General features: G+C 39.2%; 2 protein-coding genes across 3 annotated transcripts; both read right to left on the bottom strand.

The window, feature by feature from the left end:
- Positions 1 to 640: 640 nt before the first annotated feature.
- tpst1l (tyrosylprotein sulfotransferase 1, like) lies at positions 641 to 10,266 on the bottom strand. The gene is made up of 6 exons (XM_028596521.1): positions 10,022 to 10,266; positions 6,190 to 6,886; positions 4,954 to 5,112; positions 4,533 to 4,786; positions 2,416 to 2,611; positions 641 to 1,173 (listed from the first exon to the last, which is right to left on the bottom strand). Exons 2-6 carry the CDS (start codon positions 6,595 to 6,597, stop codon positions 1,138 to 1,140), a joined length of 1,053 nt encoding a protein of 350 aa, XP_028452322.1. The 5' UTR covers positions 6,598 to 6,886; positions 10,022 to 10,266; the 3' UTR covers positions 641 to 1,137.
- A 1,910-nt stretch (positions 10,267 to 12,176) lies between these two features.
- On the bottom strand, positions 12,177 to 17,019 carry crcp (calcitonin gene-related peptide-receptor component protein). 2 transcript variants are annotated; one of them, XM_028596484.1, is made up of 6 exons: positions 16,937 to 17,019; positions 16,127 to 16,163; positions 15,579 to 15,677; positions 15,368 to 15,462; positions 15,151 to 15,208; positions 12,177 to 12,835 (listed from the first exon to the last, which is right to left on the bottom strand). In XM_028596484.1, the coding sequence occupies exons 1-6, from the start codon at positions 16,942 to 16,944 to the stop codon at positions 12,689 to 12,691; spliced, it is 444 nt and encodes a 147-aa protein (XP_028452285.1). In that variant the 5' UTR covers positions 16,945 to 17,019; the 3' UTR covers positions 12,177 to 12,688. The 2 variants fall into 2 exon arrangements, with proteins under 2 accessions (XP_028452285.1, XP_028452286.1); XM_028596485.1 differs by lacking the exon at positions 16,937 to 17,019 and adding an exon at positions 16,288 to 16,879.
- Positions 17,020 to 18,774: the final 1,755 nt, after the last annotated feature.

The following is an 18,774-nucleotide window of genomic DNA, read 5'->3' as shown; positions in this document are numbered from 1 at the left end:
ACGACGTGCACCTCCAAAAATTTGTAACTTTGCGTAGAAGCGACGCAGACCACAAGGACTGTGATTGGTCAACTTGTCCTGTGTGTTGATAGTTGGTGTTTCAAGCAGCCTACTGTGAGGAGTAGCAACATGCTAGTTCACTGACATAAGCTTTGCAAATAAACTCAGACATATTTGGTTACAATGACGGGGTTATCTGTTTGTAAAGTGTCTATATGTCAGTAACGTTTTGAAATTAGCAAGCAGTACTTTGTGGGCAGTTGTGCTAAAGTTTGCTTGCTAACATAACATAAACTGGCTGGCAGACACCTCGCAAATAACCTCAGACTTATCACCCCCTAGCGTTATGGCGGTGAAATGCACCGCGATGCAAAGCAACCCCGACGCAGAACAGTGGGTTGTGATGGCGTGGAGTTGACGCAGAAGCATAAAACAGCCTTTAGTCCGTGTTTCCACGTACCTACAACGTAGCCATGGTGTAGCTTTTACGCAGAAGTATAAATCACGCTTAACTGAGAACTCAATGAAAAACACATAACTGTAATTATAAGGTGACATTTAGACAATTTTTATTCATGTTCAACAATATACAACAATTAAAAAAATCAATTCAGAATAAAAAACTTTATATTCCCGAACGAATGGTCAACACCAAAATAATTTATTATGAAAATAAACATACATCTTTAAAAATATACAGTCATTATGCTTCATGAACACTGACTGAACTCTCAGTAAGTGAAAGATTTGTCTAAAGACACATTCACATTTGTGGTGAATCATAACAACTTTACAGACATGTTGAAATACTTTCAGGTACGAGGTGAGACGATGCGTTAAAATGCCATCTAATACTGTCGGTTCACCGTGGATGAAATGTTGGAGACTGAGAAACTTCCACGAGCAGGTAATCCATATGAGATATAAAACCCAAACCACTTGATGAGTCCGTATTTTTAACACGGCACCCATGTTCAGACATTAACACCGCACATTATAATACACATGAGACACTTAAAAATCTTTCCTGTGAGGTGTAATTACTTTTGAACTGGAAGTCTGTGTTTAAGGTGCATCGATATTGTGATCGATATTGTGGAACAGTGAAGCTGGATTTATGGGATTTTCCTCTTTTGCTTAACTGGGGTGTGGAGTCTCTGTTGCTTTCAAATTCTGAAGAAAAAGAAAAGACACAATGTTCATGTATGACTGGAATTATTATCAAGGCTGAAAGAGGAAATACAGAGTATTTATCCGAAGAAGGCTGCCTGTGCCGCTACGGGTGGGTTGCTTCTCCCTATGTCTTTTAAATGTTCTACTATGAAATAGCCAGTAAAATAATAATCATTTATTATTTATTATTAAATAATTTTCCTTCTTTTCTACACTTAATTGAATTCCTGACCCCAAAGAGCAACTTTAAACATTTGACTGAACTTCCTGAGCACCCTGGAGATTTTTTGTCTTTCATAGAGTATTTATGATTGAGTAATGACGATTCTCCAACTGTGGTTCTTTGAATCATCTTGACAGCTGTAAAAATGAAACTATCTGCATGACTGGAGGCCGTAACAGTAAATCAAAACCTACACCATGGTATCTACAGCAGGACTCCAATTAACCCCTTTCGTCAAGTATAAATCCATCTTAAGAATACATTTTCTCAGTGTTTCTCTTCGTCATCTTGTTAGTGTTTTTTTTTTTTAAATCAACATTAAAGTATCTTTAGGGGCTAAGGGCTAGTTACGGTTACTACTATATCATTTTTGCCAACCTTAAAGGGGAATTTCTGTATTTTTCAACCTGACTGACAGAGCAGAGATAAGCTAATGCTATTAGCTAAGGTTATTGTGTTGACCTGTCATCAGTAAATTACACACGAAAACGGCAACTGGTGGATAACCAACACTCCATAGCTTTATATTTCAATTATTATATTATATTTAGAGGGACTGTGGCATGTTATCAGCTTCTAATTTGTACATCTTCTTAATTTTTTCCCTTTTAATTTCTACTTGCAGACTCATTTTCTAAGCTGTCAACTTACAAATAGACGTATTAATAGATTTGTTACTGTAAACTCTGGTGATCAGCATCCTATGGCAACTGGAAACATTATTTTCGGACGTGTGGGGATATAAACTCCAGATGAAAATCTGTAGTCCCGAACCACATAGTTGATTATTCATAATAATTATTATTAATGAAACAACAATTTGGATAATCAATTCATTTTTAAGTCATTTATCAAGAAAAAATATATCACCTGGCTTGAATGTATGATAGGCTTATCACAAGTCAGATTAAACTACCAATCCTTAATTGAAAACAAAAATCTGGTTATTAACTGAATAACAATGAGCTGTGATTCTGTTCTTCGGAACAGAATCATCAGATCAGTTTTTGTAACCTCACCTGTGAGTCGTTGAACAGGGTGGGCTCTGGTCTCGTGTAGTCGGGGGGGTTGGCGTGGGGGTCGTAGCCCAGGCGAGCCAGCATTGGCGCGATTTCAGCCATGTCGCTTATCACGTCAGAGGGAATGTGCCCGACCCACTTGGAGAGGGCGTCTGTGTTCACCGGCTTCATCACCTGGTCTGTGGAGCGCTCAACCCTGCACACAAACACAAGGTCAGTTCATGTGTGTGTGTGTGTGTGTGTGTGTGTATATAAATATAACAATATTTAGCCTATTATATTTCACTATTTTTCTTTCTTTGATTTGTTTTAATTTAGGCCTTTTAAACCTTCCCTCCATATCAACCTGTCCACCCTAAATGGTGTGTACACACATAATTCAGAACCTTAACATGCCACATTTAGCGATAACTTACATTTCTGAGGAGGTTATAAAACATTTGTGTTGCCAACCGTTGCATAACTAATCTAAATAAAGGTGCTAATTCTCACAGAATGTGGCCTAATTCCTTCAAATACATGCCAGGTTTGGGTTTTTTTGCGGTGTGAAGCAGCCAGATTCGCACTAAATCCCCTGAGCTTCTGCCCTGCAAAGAGATGCTCGACTTGAATCACTACTAATAAGTAGAGCAACACAAATTAAATATCTACTGAGGAAGTCTAGACGCTTTACTTGACGAATGTCGTGTAACCAGTAACCAGTAACATAGCTAAAGCACGGTGTTCGTCATTCGACTGGTCATGAATGTTTTCCCAAGATGGCGCCTGCTTGTATACGTGAACACTACTGTCTTTATAATCTATCTTTTTAATAAACTGTCTGTACATTTACAAAGTTCTCAATGCTTCGGTTTACATGTATGGACCCTCATCATGCTACCGTGGAAGTGTGGTGCTATTTTGAGCCTTGTTAGTGGTATATTTTTACTTTACCCATGCCCTGATGAATAGCTTTATAAGCTAATCAGCGGTTTGTGGTAACTTATTTCAAGCTAAAGACACATTCGATCAGCATGAAAACATGTCCCAGAGAACAGTCGACTCAGTAATCATGTCTTATCAACCCCTTTACATTCTTTGTATGACACACATATCACACATTGGTTGTGTCTTTTTATGGCTAATTATAACATTTTAAAGTAGTGGTTTTTAGACATTAAATATATCAACATGAAATAAAGGGATTTATTATTTTTCGACACAATTATATATGTGGAACTGTGGACAAGGTTTTGAAACAGCATTTAAACCATAATGTGTGCAGATAAAAGTTACAGAGGTTTGAGTATTTCACCTCGGGCAACTAACGATTATACTGACAATAATCGTTAGTTGCACCTTCAGAAGAGACACATACACAAGTTTATCCACTAACATTTCCTCAAAGACAAGAAGGTGTTTTGAGTATTTCGTTGTGACTCTCGGTGGGTGGCTATTGTTCTCAATAACTAAACAAATGTTCAGGCCTGTTGTCCTAAAACATTTGGTCCTAAAACCTTGCAGCGTAAGCGTTCTCAACTTTAGAAATAAGTTTTGTCAAACGTCATTCTAGGAAATGTAGGAAGACACTAACTGCAGTAGAGGGAAATAAGAGCATAGTAGTTCTGTGATTCCCCTGACCCTGCACTCAAGTAAAAATAGAATTTCCTCTTGATCGATCAATACAGTTTTAAATTACCTGTGTCGCCTCTCCCACATCCTGTCACATAACAGAAGATGAATGCCACAAAGATAATACAAACCTGAAGAAAATACAGGTCAAATTCTAAATAAAATTGTTGTTGTTTTATCTTTACGTTTAGATTTTTAAAAAATCCTTAAATTTAGCTGTCTTGAGCACTTATATATTATGTTATATAAGTTTTTTTTTTTTTTCATTAGCACAGGCGTGAGCGAAGCCTGGTTGATCTGAGCAACAGCTCATGAACGTGTTTAGTTGACTGATAGAGAGAGAAGTGTGAGATGGATGTGATGCTTTTAGCAGCCTGCAAGAAATGACACATTTTACCCTAAAATATACCTCAAAGTCAGCAAGGTGGCAAAACGTAAAAGCAACTTGCCTAACTTGGTGTACACACACACACACACACACACACACACACATTTCACATACTCACTTGGACAGAGACACGCCACCAGCCTTTCCAATCAGCTCTTCATGGTGCAGCACTGCGGGGTCCCACTGCAGCTCTAGGAAGTGAAGCAACTTCCTCATTTCCTCCTCTACGTGGAGGACGAGCTGCTCATAACGGACGGGCAGACATCTGGACTCCCCAGCTGCGTGGCACTGGCTGAACATGGTCTCCACCGCGCTGCTCCACTTGGTCAGACAGTCCCTGTAGCTGCTCAGGTCAAAGCCAGAGATGGTCACCTGTGAATGAGCAGAGAGATGAGATAAACACAGGAGACCTATCACGACAAAAAGTGAACACAGAATGGAAAATGTAGTGAGTCACAATGTGGCAGCAGTACAAATTTGTCAAGTGGCTGTTTGGCAACATGAGCCTGTGAGGAAGTGTGTGAGAAACCCTAGCATACCTTGCGCGATATCATGGAGTGGACGGTTGCCCGTCCGTCTCGTAGCATGAGCACAAATTTGGCTTTAGGGAAGATGCGTGACAGATATGAGAGCGACTTCAATGCAAACGGATCCTTGTTGCAAAGGCGAGGTGCAGGCTCCCCGTGGCCAACTATCACCTGGAACACATTGAGTAAATATTACAAAAAGTAATGCCTCAGGTGCTACATGCAAAACCATTGCTTTTTTATATTTAGAATACCAAAGTTTTAATATGTACACATTGAGGTGCCAAATATAAATATCAATATACAAAGATGAGCATTTTTATCCTTTTATAAAAAATTTAAAAAAACATGAATATTTTACCCAAGACAGACTAGTTATTAGGACAAAGACATTTACACAAAATACCTTGTTTTAACACTAAATTTTCGACATGTTAGGAAATAAGGTGTTAATTAGAGAGCTTAAGAGGTGCTGGTAGGTGGGTTTGGTTACATTTGAACAGAGCCAGTCTAGCTGTTTTTCACCGTTTTCAGTCTTTATGCTAAGATAAGCTAAGCATCTGCTGGCTGTAGCTTCATTTAATGGACAGATATGAGAGTGGTATCGATCTATCAGCAAAAAAAACCCATTGAGCATAGTTTCCAAAATGTCAAACTATTCATTTAATAATCATTTTGTGTATGTGTCATCTGTTTCCATCATGCAACATTTAGTAGTTGTTGGCCAAACTGCATCTTATTAAGCTATTTTGTGTTACATTTCTTTAAATAGCTACACAAAAATGAGGCTACATGTGGTTTAAAAGCAAAATCTTAGACATACAGATTAGTTAATCAACCAAATTTACCGGTACTATTTTGATATTATTTGTTTCAGTCATTTTTAAGCAAAAATGCCAAACATTTGCTGGCTCCAGCTTCTCAAATATGAGGAATTGTTCATATATTGTCATATATGATAATACATTTAATACTTTGGTGTTTTGGTCAGACACACCTTAGGTTCAGAGAAACTGTGACAGGATTTTTTTCACCATTTGTTTTACAGGTTATACCCTACTGTAATAGAGTCATCGATTAATCAAGAAAATAACCTGCAGATAAATTAATAATAAAAAACAATTTAGAATTTTCTGCTTAATAATTACTTTTAACAACCCTGTGTTGTGTATGTAAACACATCCTAAAGCTGAAGCATGCCCTCGACACCGTGCCGATTAGCAGATGCAGAGGCATCGACCAGCTCACCTCTAACAGGAATGCTCGCACGGCTGAGTCCAACACCTGGTCGGTGACGCCGGCCTCGTCCAGTCGCATCCTCTCCTTCACTGAGCGGCTCCAGGTGGCCCGCATGGCCAAGAGGCGGGGAATCACTCGGGTCTCTTCCCCGCACCGCACAGCATTGTGGGCATCCAGCATGACGCGCATCAGCGTGGTGCCGCTCCGGGGAAAGCCTCCGATGAAGATGAGGGGTGTGTCTTCAGGGAAGTGTTCCGTCAGGGACAAGCTCTGATTGGCTGAGCCCAGGTTGAGCTCCATCCACCGGTACCGATGGCTTTTTGGAGGGCACTCGATCCCGCTCATGCCCAGGTAGAGCAGGGAGGCGGAGCAGAAGAGCACGCAGCCCAGCAGTAGGCTCGATCTGGTGGTCCTCATGTTTCAAATTCAGCAGGACATAAAAAACAATATTCTAGGGCACCTGAGGAGGTGGCTGGAATCAAATGTGAATGTAGCTACTTCTTAAATTTCAGCAAAGCCTGGTCGGTGAGGACGACTGCGAGAAGGAACCGCTGAGGCGATGCTGAGGAAGGCCTGACGGAGGCCAGGAGGGTGGAGTCTCCTCAGGAGAGTCCTCACTCCTCTGCAGCTTCTCAGCCCTGGTGTCTGAGAGCAGGATCCAGGCCTGCTGCGCTCCACAGCCAGCCACATCTCTTATCCATCACTCCTACCAGAAAACATGAGAACAGCAATTCAAGACAAGAACTGCACCACAATCAGTTAATATTGCTTACAACCAAATACAGATGCTTCTGTTTCTCCAGGATCGTAAATCGTAGTGCAATACGAGAGGAGATTTATCTTCCAAGCATGATTTCATAACTTGTTGAGTAACAAAACAAATCATCATATTTTAAATTTCCAATAAATGAGTAACTCCAAACATGAGCCACTGCCCTGCATAAGTGAGATATTATCAGCAAGCAGAACGTAGTGCTGGCTGCTGTGTTATTTTGCCAAACACATTTGTATACTGACTTTCAGAGGGGCTGAAATACATCCAGTTTTTGTTCTCAAAGCAGCTATTTTGCATCGTTCGTCTGGAGAGCCACTTAACCATATCAAAGTTCACTGCGGCATGCAACGCAGACACACGCTCAGACAGTGTATTTGAATCCACTAATTACAACTTCCTCATGTTTTCCTCTCACAGTTTCTGCCACAATGAAACGCAAAGCAATTTGTTTAAGATCAGATTACTATTGACCATGCGAGCCATTCTGGAACTTCCTCATTTTACTTCTGCAATGTGACGTGAGACAGCATCTAATTCCTCTTATTGGCAACGAACTAAAACACACACGCTTGCAAAAATAAGTGAATTCAGTTCAACGTTCAATGACTCATTTAAACACTGATTTCACTGCAGTATTAAAATTACTCTCAAAGCATCATTACAGCTCTGAAACTGTTTTACTTCTTACAAAAGCTCTAAACAAATATGGAGTATGTGTCCCTTTCTCAGAGGTATTTTGGTTTCTGTCTTGCTCAGACCGAATGTGCAGGGAGCCTAACATCTGGATGCCACGTTGGGAACTCTCCTCTCCCTTGGCTGGAATAGCTTGCCTGTAAAATTCAGTCTGATGATCAAAGCAAAAAAAAAAAAAACAGCTGGAAATGAGGACATCCAGGCCTGGCTGTGATACTGAGGTGCTGCCATAAGCCATGCTAAGTTACCCACAAGCTTTACATGTAATTCTAATGCATTTAGAGATTAAGCCACTTGGAGTTTGCAGAGAATTAGGACAGTGTTTTTCTCTCAACAGATTTAAAGAGTGTACGTAAAAGTGTATTTTCTCCCAACTAACAATCGATTCATTTACATTTATTTGGTCTATAATATAGCATTAAATGACCTTCACAATTTGCCAAAGCTCAAGTTGATGTCCTTAAACTGCTTGTTTTGCATGTTTAAAACACAAACATATTCAGTTTACTAAACGTAAGAAAAAAAGCAGCCAATACTCAATTGAGAAACTGAAAACAATGAATATTTGGAATTTTTGCTGGAAAAAATTACTCAAACGATAAATTCATATCTTCTTTCCAGGTTATCTGTTTCATTTCTATCTCACTTACCGCTGGTGTTAGCTTCCTGTGCAGATAGTTTTAGTTTTATTTGCAAGGTAGGTGTTGGTTGAGATATCTGTCTCTAATGTTTTTGCCTCCACCCCAATACAAAATAGGTAATTGGGAAACATTGGAAAAGAAACAACTTTTGGAAGAAAACTGTTCAACAGTGAGACACTAGTGAGAGATGTTGCTGTTGACACTTTGTATTTCATTTTTTTATTCTGTTTACCTCTATTGTATTGGAGCAGAAGAAGAAATCTCAGAGACAGATATCTGGAACCTTAGCAGGCAAAACCAACTAGGCCTGCTTTTTTAGTAGTGGAGGAGTGGACCCCTACTCTGATAAATCTGGGAATTGACCTTGAAAGGCAACTGTTCACTGATCTGAGCCAGCAACAAGCCAAAAGGTCTACAATAAGCATAAAACAGTGACCTGTGATCACAGTCAGTGGCTGGCGAGAAAGACAGCAGCAAACTGACATATTTGAGCAGAAGGTTGTCAGGAGACCCAAAGCCTCTTCACAGGAAGGAACACTGACTTTCTGCCAAAGGGAAAGTCTGACAGGGAGAACACCCCCTACATTTACCCTGAACTGGGCCTAATGCGTTAATATACTGTGCATTCTTAGAGCTGTTTCCTTGAATGCCCCCTACTGATATTTTGACTCTCAAGTAGTTTTAAGTGTACATAGGGTTGCAGCAGTATACTGGTTTCACTGTATACCGTCGTATGACAGTTATCATAAGGTTTAATTTTGCTCATCTATGGTATTGAATTTTTTTTTTAAGGGACACTTTTTACACATACTTCCTACCATTAAAAAAATGGTGTCAAGTTATTATAATTATATATATATTTTAATATAGTTTGTTCAACAAAAATAAAACCTTCTGTTTTCATTCCTCTAAAAAGGTCAATGTAACATAATAGATAATAGTTAATAACAACAAAAATAATAAGAGGCTACATGTTCAATTGCAGCTGCTTCACCATCAAGAATGGCTGCCTTTCTTTGCTGCCCAGTGTTTGTGATGATGATCCAGGTGCAGGTCTCTGAAGCCTTCTTGTTCCTCACCGTGGGGAGCACTGACTTCCTGCTGAAGGGAAAGTCTGAGAGGGAGAGCAACTTCTACATGTTGCCTTTACTCTGGCTTATGCATTGCTGTCAAGAATATGTCCATTGTTGTTCTTTAATGCCTTCCATTGAATTATTGTCTTCATATTTTGCCCCTTTTCAGTACTTTTGTATGAACCATTCTTGCTCTCTCAATGCTGTAATAACTCCCTCTCTGTGGTAAAAATGTAAATGCCTTTCGTTTCTCTCTTTTTTGCCGCGTTGCACAAAATATGTGGCGAACCAGGTACATATGGGTGGAAATAAGGTCAAAGCTATCGCCGCTGTCAACGTTGTGTGTGTAGGATCATGATTATTCCACGGCTGCAAAGCCAAGGCCCAGCATCTGGCTCAACATCTGGCCCGACTTGATGATGCAACTTGTATGAAAAAATGCACCCAAGGCAGGCAGCCACCAGGTGAATGACCTGCTATCAGTCAAACATACAGTGACAGACCAGCGGCCACCTAGGCTACAGCTCACCATAACCGCCAGAAAAGCGGGTTATTATAAACCATCTTTACCTAGTAGTACATACACTCATTTAGCTGTCTGTAGGTAGCTAACACGCGTCGTAAATATATCAGATCCATTAAAAATGGTGTTCACTCACCAGCGTCTGTGAAACTGTCGAAATCCGAAGAAAAAAGCATGAACCTTGATCCAAACCGCTGAAATCAGCAGCTCCTCTCTCTATCCACATCGGTGTTTTCTCTTGTGTGGGAAGTCTGTCGGCGGAGGTCACAACGCTATTTACTATTTTAAAAGACACATCATTACGCAACGTTCCGCTACTGGTTGGCGATGTTAACTTTGCACCGTGAGAAGTCAAGCTGTTTTTACCGTTGAAGGTGGAAAAAAAAAAATCCCTTGGACACGAGTCGAGCGCAGCCACGCAGAGAGAGCCGAGCCGTGATTGGTCGATGAACGTTCTGAATACTAAAACACATCTGCTTGGGGGATCCTAATTGGTGGAGATGCTAAAGGGCAATTCCGCAGTAACAACCATAGACTGTATACTACCCTAGTTTCTTTTTTCTTCGCACTCAAAGGGCTCAAATTACTTTACCTCATCGATTCGTGTGCTCTCAGTAAAAGCCCACAAGGGAAATCTAATCACAGTGTGGGATTTAGTTGATGTTAAATCCGCCTCATTTCATTTACCCACCTTTTCATTAGTAAAACCCATTTCAGTGACTCTTTTAGTATGACATGGATCTTTATGATACATTGTGGCCCCTGTGGAGGACCGAATGCGACTAAATTACACTGGTAAGCCTGTCTAAGGACCATAAATAAAACACATTAAACACTGACATTAATGAATAATTGATGTAATTAATTAATGTGATGCATCAATAATCAATGAAATAAATTGCTTTAGTGGTGCATATGTTCAAACAGATTTTAAATGCATAACTTAAACACAATAGCACATACCACTTAATACACATAGTAAACTGAGAGGTTTTTTGTGGGTTCCTGGGCAGTTGCTTTTACTGGTTGAGTATTCATCCTTGGAAAAAGGAGACAACAAGATCTGGGACTGCAACAAAGTCTAATTTCCATTTCTATGTATTCACTGATTTTTAATATATAGGCCTATGTGTTAAGTAGGCACTGATGCCTGATTATCACGTTACCACAGCACAAAAAGGCATCTTAAAAGTTGCTTGGTCAGACCTGGAGCTACAAAACTATACTACACTGTTATTTCACAGCAGCACTTGTCTGCTTTACTTTTCCTCACACTAAGTCAGTCACCCATCTAGTATACTAAGATTGAGGACTCTCTCTGGATGCTAATTAGGTCACATGAAATGTTTTTATGTAATTTAGCAGTTTTGTGCAAGAATACATGTCTTTCTATATGTATGGATATGTAGATATAGTTAGTACATTATACCGTTTATAATCTCTCTAATTTGTCAGATTGGGAGGCACTGGACATCTACAGTTTCTGAAAATGTCCATTATGTGTTCACTTCCAAGCTCAACTCATGACATTCACTTAACCTAAGCACAGGAAACTGATGCGATACACTAACAGGAAGCTCAAAACCAAAAAGAACATGAGTACAGTCTAAACAGTACATACTTCCTCTGATACATCAAAACATCCCAACACAGAAAACATAAGCTGATGAAGAGCCAGTAGTTGAAGAATGTGTGGGTTTATGTAGAAGTCAGCAGTTTATATCCTGTGTAATATAGGAGTTGTTACAAAAACCTAGCTCTGTGAAAGATTGTGTGTGCTGAACTACACAACTACAATATTATTTTCAGGATGATTAACCACCTTACACAAAACGTAAGAAACTCCTAAAATGACTAAATTTACAGCAAGTAGAATGACTAACGTGTTGTGTGTATGGCATTCCACAGGTGCATTTCTCCTGTTGAGTTGCATTCACAGACCTGCAGGATGAGGCAGAGAAAGGATACGTCAAAGTTGACACCACAATTGTTTGACTGTGAAATTAGTTTAAAGTCCTAATTTAGCACCAGCTCTTCACAGTCTGTGATGTTGCACCACATGTGAAAGCGAGGTTCCTATCATACATGCCCTTATATGCAAATCACCATTCAAATGAAAGCAAATGTTGTGGCGTTAACTTCCCTGCTCGCTGACCATGTCCTTCAAAGTGACACAAAGCCGCAGACATACGTCAGCTGTTATGTTTCATTTTGTTACAGAAGGAAAACATCAGCATGTTTTAAACAAGATTGCATCTCTCTACCCTTGAATAAAAGACAACAATCAACTCTTGTTCCATACGGTCTCATCTCATTGTTATTACATAGCCTCGCTCTAATAATACTGTCTGGCCTTATGTTAGTGCTGTACCAAAGTTTAATTGCATGACTGACTTATATTACAGCTTGGGAAATCATATAGCAGCAAAAACCCTTATTTCTATGCACCACAGTAGAAACTGACAAATAACATTGAGTCAGAAAGCAAAAATATACCAGGTTAATAGCAGACTGTCTCCACATAAACATGATCTGATGTGAAATACAAATTAGACCAGTCAGATGCAAAACAAGACATCTGTGACATCTCTTAACGTGAGTCATTTAATGAGGCATTTTTAAATGTGATGAGGTCCTTTTAGCCAAAGCCAGGCAGCCATTGTGCATCCTTTCTGTCAGCATGCTGTTCAGTTCAAACAGTGATGCAAAATGGGGCAAGTAAAAGCAACCAGTCCAGTTCTGTAATCATTTTAGCCTTCACTCCAGTTCTCCACCCATGGGTCATTTATGGCCTGTCACTTTGTCATGACTGTTCAACTGCTTCATCCATTTCTGCATCTGCTGGAGCTGCGTTCTCCTGCTCCGGGTCACCAGGTAGGATGTCTGCGACCGTGTGGATGAGCTCCTCAATCTGCTCCTCTGATAACCGCTCTTCACTCTCCTCCACCATCTGAACACAAACAGAACATTAAGTGTCTGTTATTACAAATGATCGAAACACCAACTCATTTTACGTTCCATTTTATTGCACGTTTCAAACTTTGTTCTGATGAATTTCTATGCCTTATTTAATATATAAGATGCGACACACATAAACTCGTCAAGACAATCTCACCTCAAGCTCCATTAGTAGCAAACATTTTTTTGAGCAGATGAACTTGCCAGTTGTCATGGAATTGTAGTAGAAGTCCTTGAAGAGGACATGTTATACACATTTCCGGGTTTGTATTTTTATTTTGTGGGTCTTCTAGAAAATGTTCTATGCTTTATTGTTCAACACATTATTTATCTTAGACCATCCATTGCTTTGACATGTATTTCTGACAACATAATACTCACAAATCACCAAAAGTCACCTTATTTAGTACTCAAACATTTTGCTATGGTAATGCTATTTACTAACTTACGGTATAATAGTCTTAAGTGCATGGTTTTGTAACTCTGGGTGTTGGCAGATTTAAATGACAGCAAGAAGGTAGTGAAGGTAACTAAAAACAGAAACTTAATTTTTTTTAATTCTCAGGAATAATGTAACTTTAATATGCTTTGCTTCAGAGTGAGTCCAGAATGCTGCAGGGACATTTTACTTTTGCATATCCACTACTACCATATGATATATGGGCTAAGCCAAAATTGCGTATTTTTGTAATGATAAAACCAGAATATGGCACTGAGAATTATGTTGTATATAATTTGTCAAAAAGGCAAAGATCCTTATGTGCTCAAGTGAGATCTGGTGTTTTGCCTTTGACTATTGAAACAGGACGATATGTTAATGTAGAAGAGGAAAAACGTATCTGTCCTATGTGCTGTTTGAATGATGTAAAAAATGAGTTCCATTTTGTTTTCTATTGTCCTTTTTATTGTGAGCAGCGTGATTTTTTGTTTTGTAGGATAAAAGCAGAGATTGATTTGGTAAATATGGATGATGCCCAAAGATTGAGATGGCTGTTCACATATGAAACATATAGATTGGCTAATTATTTAGATAAAGCCTGGGAGAAGAGGAAAAAAGCTCTTTATCGAGTGTAGATGAGAACTAGTTGTTTGTGTGTGGTATGTGTGTACGTGTATATACATGTATGTATGTGTATGTCTATATATTTGTATTCATGTATTTGTTAGAAGGATTTGTATATGCAACGGGAAGATGTTGGTTGAATAAGTGAATTTGTGGTGTCTTGTAATCCCATGTGGGATGGGCCAAGATGTTTGGCATGACACAGAAATAAAATATAACTAACTAACTAACTAACTAACTAACTAACTAACTACAGTTACTTGATGCTCCTGGTGATGGATTGGATATCTGAAAACCCCCAAATACTATATGGCCTGGGTGTATAAGCAGTACATGTCATGTTCTACAGTGAGGTGCATCTCCACAAGAGCATCACTGACACGTTTCAAATGTCCCACCAATGAGTGACTTTAACAGTGATTTCCCTTCTATAATGGGATGTGTCAGTGGCCCTCAGCCCCAAGCCAAATTATTCCTGTTGAGGACTGAAATCTTAGAACAGGTCACAAACATATAGTTTCTTTTTTAATGCTAACAGCTGGGCATTCTAGTTTTCTAGTTACTCAAACAGGAGTAAATAGAGCGTTTGTTGGGGACTATTTTCACCTGCGAATGAATACACATTTGGTCCTCAATTGATTCTTTCCAGCAGATGTGTATGTGGCACTGACTCAAAGCAAACTGCAGTTCACATGTTCATCGGAATGAAGGAACATGTCACCCACTGCATAGAGAGAGGCATGGTAACATGTATCGTAATTGCGGTAGTCTCGCTTTGCCAGACCTTCCTCCACCGCGGCGCTGCGGAGGATTGTCTGGCTAGTCCAGACAGCATTCCGGGATGGGAATAAAAACGTGATCTGGTTTATTGGCATTTCTTAAAACCAAATCACAATCGTCTTGGGCGGTGCTAGCCAGGCACCGGGAAAAGCTGCGGTGCCGCTGCAAAATAGACTTTGATGGAACATGTCTACGTTCAAAAGTTGTTTTAGTCGTGCAACAGAAAACTCAGATTGGACAGATAGTCTAGCTAGCTGTCTGGACTTATCCTGCAGAGATCTGAGAAAAGGTTAACCATAGTCCTCAGAAATCGACCGGAGTTTAAAATGCAAACACAAAGGAAGCCCAACACAACAGATATCTGGCCTTATTGAGCGAATTTCCGTCGGCAAGGAAGCAATCCCGGAAGTGGAACGTCAAGGATATAGACCAAGTAATTGGTGACAATTAAGTAAAACACTTACTAGCTGAATTTCCACTGCTGTCTGTGGCCGGTGGTTCAATAGCTGCAGTTTTTCTGCCCTGATGAGGGAAAAAATATAAATGAGTATATATTGTACTGAAAAGTACATACATATATTATATTTGATCTATACAAGGATTGTGCATCTTAAGTGATCCATAAATAAAAAATGTAAAACATGAATGATAACATGTATGCCCTTTTAAGATCTCACTGACTTTGTGAGTTTGTGAGGCATCATGGTGGTCAGGAACTCTTTGACGATCTCTGGAGTCTGCCTGCTGCAGGGCGTCTTTGACAGGTACTTCAGCGTCTGTGGAGAAAAGAAGAGGAAACTGTGGGCACGCTGTTGCAAAAGTATAAATATGGCACAACAGGCACACAGAGTATGTTTAAATCAGTGACTAGAGAAAGAGGATGCGTGCCAACCTCATACATGATGGTGTTGAGGTTCTGCTGCCCGGTGCTGTGTTTGCTCTTCCCGCTGTCCTTCCTCTGTTCCTTCAGGTCGGTCAGGAGTTTGAACACCTGAGAAACCACACAGACAGACAAATCTGAAGCAACACAAAATTATTTTCATCTCTGGACACTACAAATGATTTAATGTAAAACAGTGAGACGTAACACATAGATACTTTATTCATCCCGAAGAAAATTTTAGGCATCCAGTAGCTTAGACAACCATAACACAACAAACACACATACATGCATATATCACACATACTATACATAAGAATAAAAATAAAAATCACTCACAGAAATGCAATGACCATGATAAGGTGCTATGGTAGAGTGTGTGCAATGGTGGTAGTGTAAAAGTGAACAGTGCAGGGATTGAACAGTGCAGTAATTATTATTAAATAGTAACTATGACTATGAAATATTAACTGAATGAATAAGAATAAGAACAATATAGAACAGGGAATAAATTATAAGATGTAGATGTTATGACCAAAGTCCAGATTGTGTAGGATTACCTCATAGTTACTGAGCATAGCAGCGTTAGCGTTTTTCCTGAAAAGAAAAAAATAAGTAATGTTTAAGCACAAGTTCCGTTTTGACCTTTGCAAACTGTATATGGTAGCCTACCAAATCATCTAAAATCAAAAGGCAATTTACTAGCTTTTGGAGCTTTTACCTGGGTCTGTCTTCACTAGTTGATGAATAAAGACTGAGATATGACTAAAAGCTCTGAAAGATGGATAGTGGACCTTTGATCTTAGATTATTTTGATTACGGGTGCTGGATGGGTGAAAAAAAAATTAAATCCTGTTTTGACGGGAGTAAGCCAAAATTAAACGCCCTGAAAACGGTTTCTGTTTTTTGTTTACAAATGGAGTCAGCTTGTAGATACTTGTCAAACAAGAGTTCCTACAAGCAAACCAAGTGCATAATCAAAACACAAATCCACCAACACAAAGACACGATGTAACGTTGACTAAAGCTAATGCTCCAGTGTTGCCTGGATCAGTGTGCTAACGTTTTAGCTGGCTTGTTCACCGTTAGAATGGATCTTAATTGTCTTTTTTAAAAACGGATTACAATTTAGTGTTTTTTAACTGCAATCAGAGAGACCTGAAAATGTGTCTAAAACCAGTTGTCTCTACAGTATTAGTCGTTCCTACAGCTCGAGCCACACATCAACCGGAAACTGCGATAAAGACGTGGCTGTTGTACCTTTAACCACAATATTTGGCTACAGTTAAAATTAACAATATACAGCTGCCCATTAACAAAGTCACTGTACACAATTCTGAATTTTAATAAATCAATAAAAATATTCTTACACTTCCATTTCACCAGGCAATTTGGCAGCTTTGGTCCGTTGGAATAGTGCCCGTGTAGAAAATGTAAACAGGGTCAAACGTTCCGGTCTTCTTCTTCTTCAGTTGCTTGTTTAACGGCGGATGCGGACTAACTTAGCGCACTACCGCCACCCTCCAGATAAATTGTGCATGATCATCACTATGGCTTACATCCTTGAAAAATACTGTAGCCTGCAAGCTACAAAAAAAAAAAAAAAAAAAAAAAAAAAACAACCCTATATTCTGTCAATGAGTCCAGTGTTCTTTAAAAATTCAAGCATATACTTTATTACTCTGTGATCAGAGCCCTTAGACAAAAGATCTCTAAGGATAAAACTTTCTCCACTGCCCTCTATTTTCCTTTTCATAAAAACCCTTTCTCTTTTAAATTTCCTACACATCATAAAGACGTGTTCCACTGTCTCTGGCACATTACAAATCTCGCAATTTCCTGTATTATGTTTTCCTATTAACTGTAATGTTTTGTTTAGTCTAGTATGCCCTAGTCTCATTCTTGTATAAATTCCCTCTTCTTTTCGACACCTTAGTACTAAACGACCCTGACCCACCTCAGGATTTACACTGTAAAAATCCCTCCCTTTAACTTCCCTGTCCCATTTATCTTGCCACAACTTTTTAACATGTTTTTTAATCATTGACTTAGCGTCTGATTTTGATATTTTACACTGAATAGATACATTTGTCGCTTTCAAAGCCTGTTTAGCAAACTTGTCTGCCAACTCATTACCAACCATGCCTACATGAGCCGGAACCCAAATAAACTTTACATGCGTCCCACAATTTTGAATACTATGCAGCAACGTCAATATCTCACATACAATATCAGACCTTTCACATGAGTTACCTGATTTAAAATTTTCTAAGGCTGACAACGAGTCTGAGCATATAGCTACTCTTATCGGTTTACTTTGCTCTACCCACTGCAAGGCCATCACAATAGCTATCAACTCTGCTGAAAACACTGATAAATGATCCGAAACTCTTGCAGAAAACTTAATATCAAACTCTGGTATCACATATGCAATTGCCACTTTCCCTGTATCTGGTTGCTTTGACCCATCAGTAAAAATTTGCACATACCCATAATAGTTATCCACATACCTCATAGCCATTTGTCCACTATCCCCCTTATAGTTTTTTATCTTTTCATGCAAAGTTATATCAGCATCTGGAACCGGTAGCAGCCACGGTGGATGCGGTGGATAGACTACAGATGGACCAAATTCAAAATGTTCTACAGCCGCTTGCTTTACCTTTTCATGTATACTTGCACTAAACGTCTCTCTTTTACTTTTTGCCTGCTCCCATGTTGATATGAGGACACTTTTAGTTGGATGGTCTTCCACATGCCCTTTTAGATGAACAAAATATGATAGTGACATTTGCAGTCGTCTCAAATCAAATGGCATTTCCCCTACTTCAACCTGGAGCGCTGATAGGGGAGGTTCTCATTGCTCCTGAACATATCCGGAGGGCTGAACCCTGAATAACATCAAGCTTCTTTAATTCAGATTTTGCAGCAGACCCATAAGCCACGCACCGAAATCAACAATGGATCTAATTAATCCCACATAAAATCTTTTCATTGAAGTCATATCTGCTCCCCACTCCTTATTGCACAAGCATCTAATTATATTAATTACTTTTTTTACACTTGCTAACTACCTTTTCCACATGATTATGCCAGGTAAGCTTGGAATCAAAAAGCATACCTAAAAATCTCACACATTTTACTCTTTCTAAATCTCTACCATACAATTTCAACGTAAACCTTTCTTCAATTTTTTTTTTTTTTTAAA

Source organism: Perca flavescens, chromosome 13, assembly GCF_004354835.1.
Source record: "Perca flavescens isolate YP-PL-M2 chromosome 13, PFLA_1.0, whole genome shotgun sequence".
Lineage (NCBI taxonomy): Eukaryota > Metazoa > Chordata > Actinopteri > Perciformes > Percidae > Perca > Perca flavescens.
This window is presented reverse-complemented; position numbering and strand designations above follow the sequence as displayed.

What these genes read in the sequence shown, in the direction of transcription:
- tpst1l (XM_028596521.1), bottom strand. Translation starts at nt 6,597, where the DNA reads ATGAGGACCACCAGATCGAGCCTACTGCTGGGCTGCGTGCTCTTCTGC. An exon ending in TGCGAGCATTCCTGTTAGAG is followed by an intron (nt 5,113 to 6,189) that starts GTGAGCTGGTCG and finishes AATGTGTTCCAG; the next exon opens with GTGATAGTTGGCCACGGGGA. An exon ending in ACTCCATGATATCGCGCAAG is followed by an intron (nt 4,787 to 4,953) that starts GTATGCTAGGGT and finishes GCTCATTCACAG; the next exon opens with GTGACCATCTCTGGCTTTGA.
- crcp (XM_028596484.1), bottom strand. An exon ending in ATGCCTCACAAACTCACAAA is followed by an intron (nt 15,209 to 15,367) that starts GTCAGTGAGATC and finishes TTCCCTCATCAG; the next exon opens with GGCAGAAAAACTGCAGCTAT. An exon ending in CAGCAGTGGAAATTCAGCTA is followed by an intron (nt 12,836 to 15,150) that starts GTAAGTGTTTTA and finishes GTTTGTGTTCAG; the next exon opens with ATGGTGGAGGAGAGTGAAGA.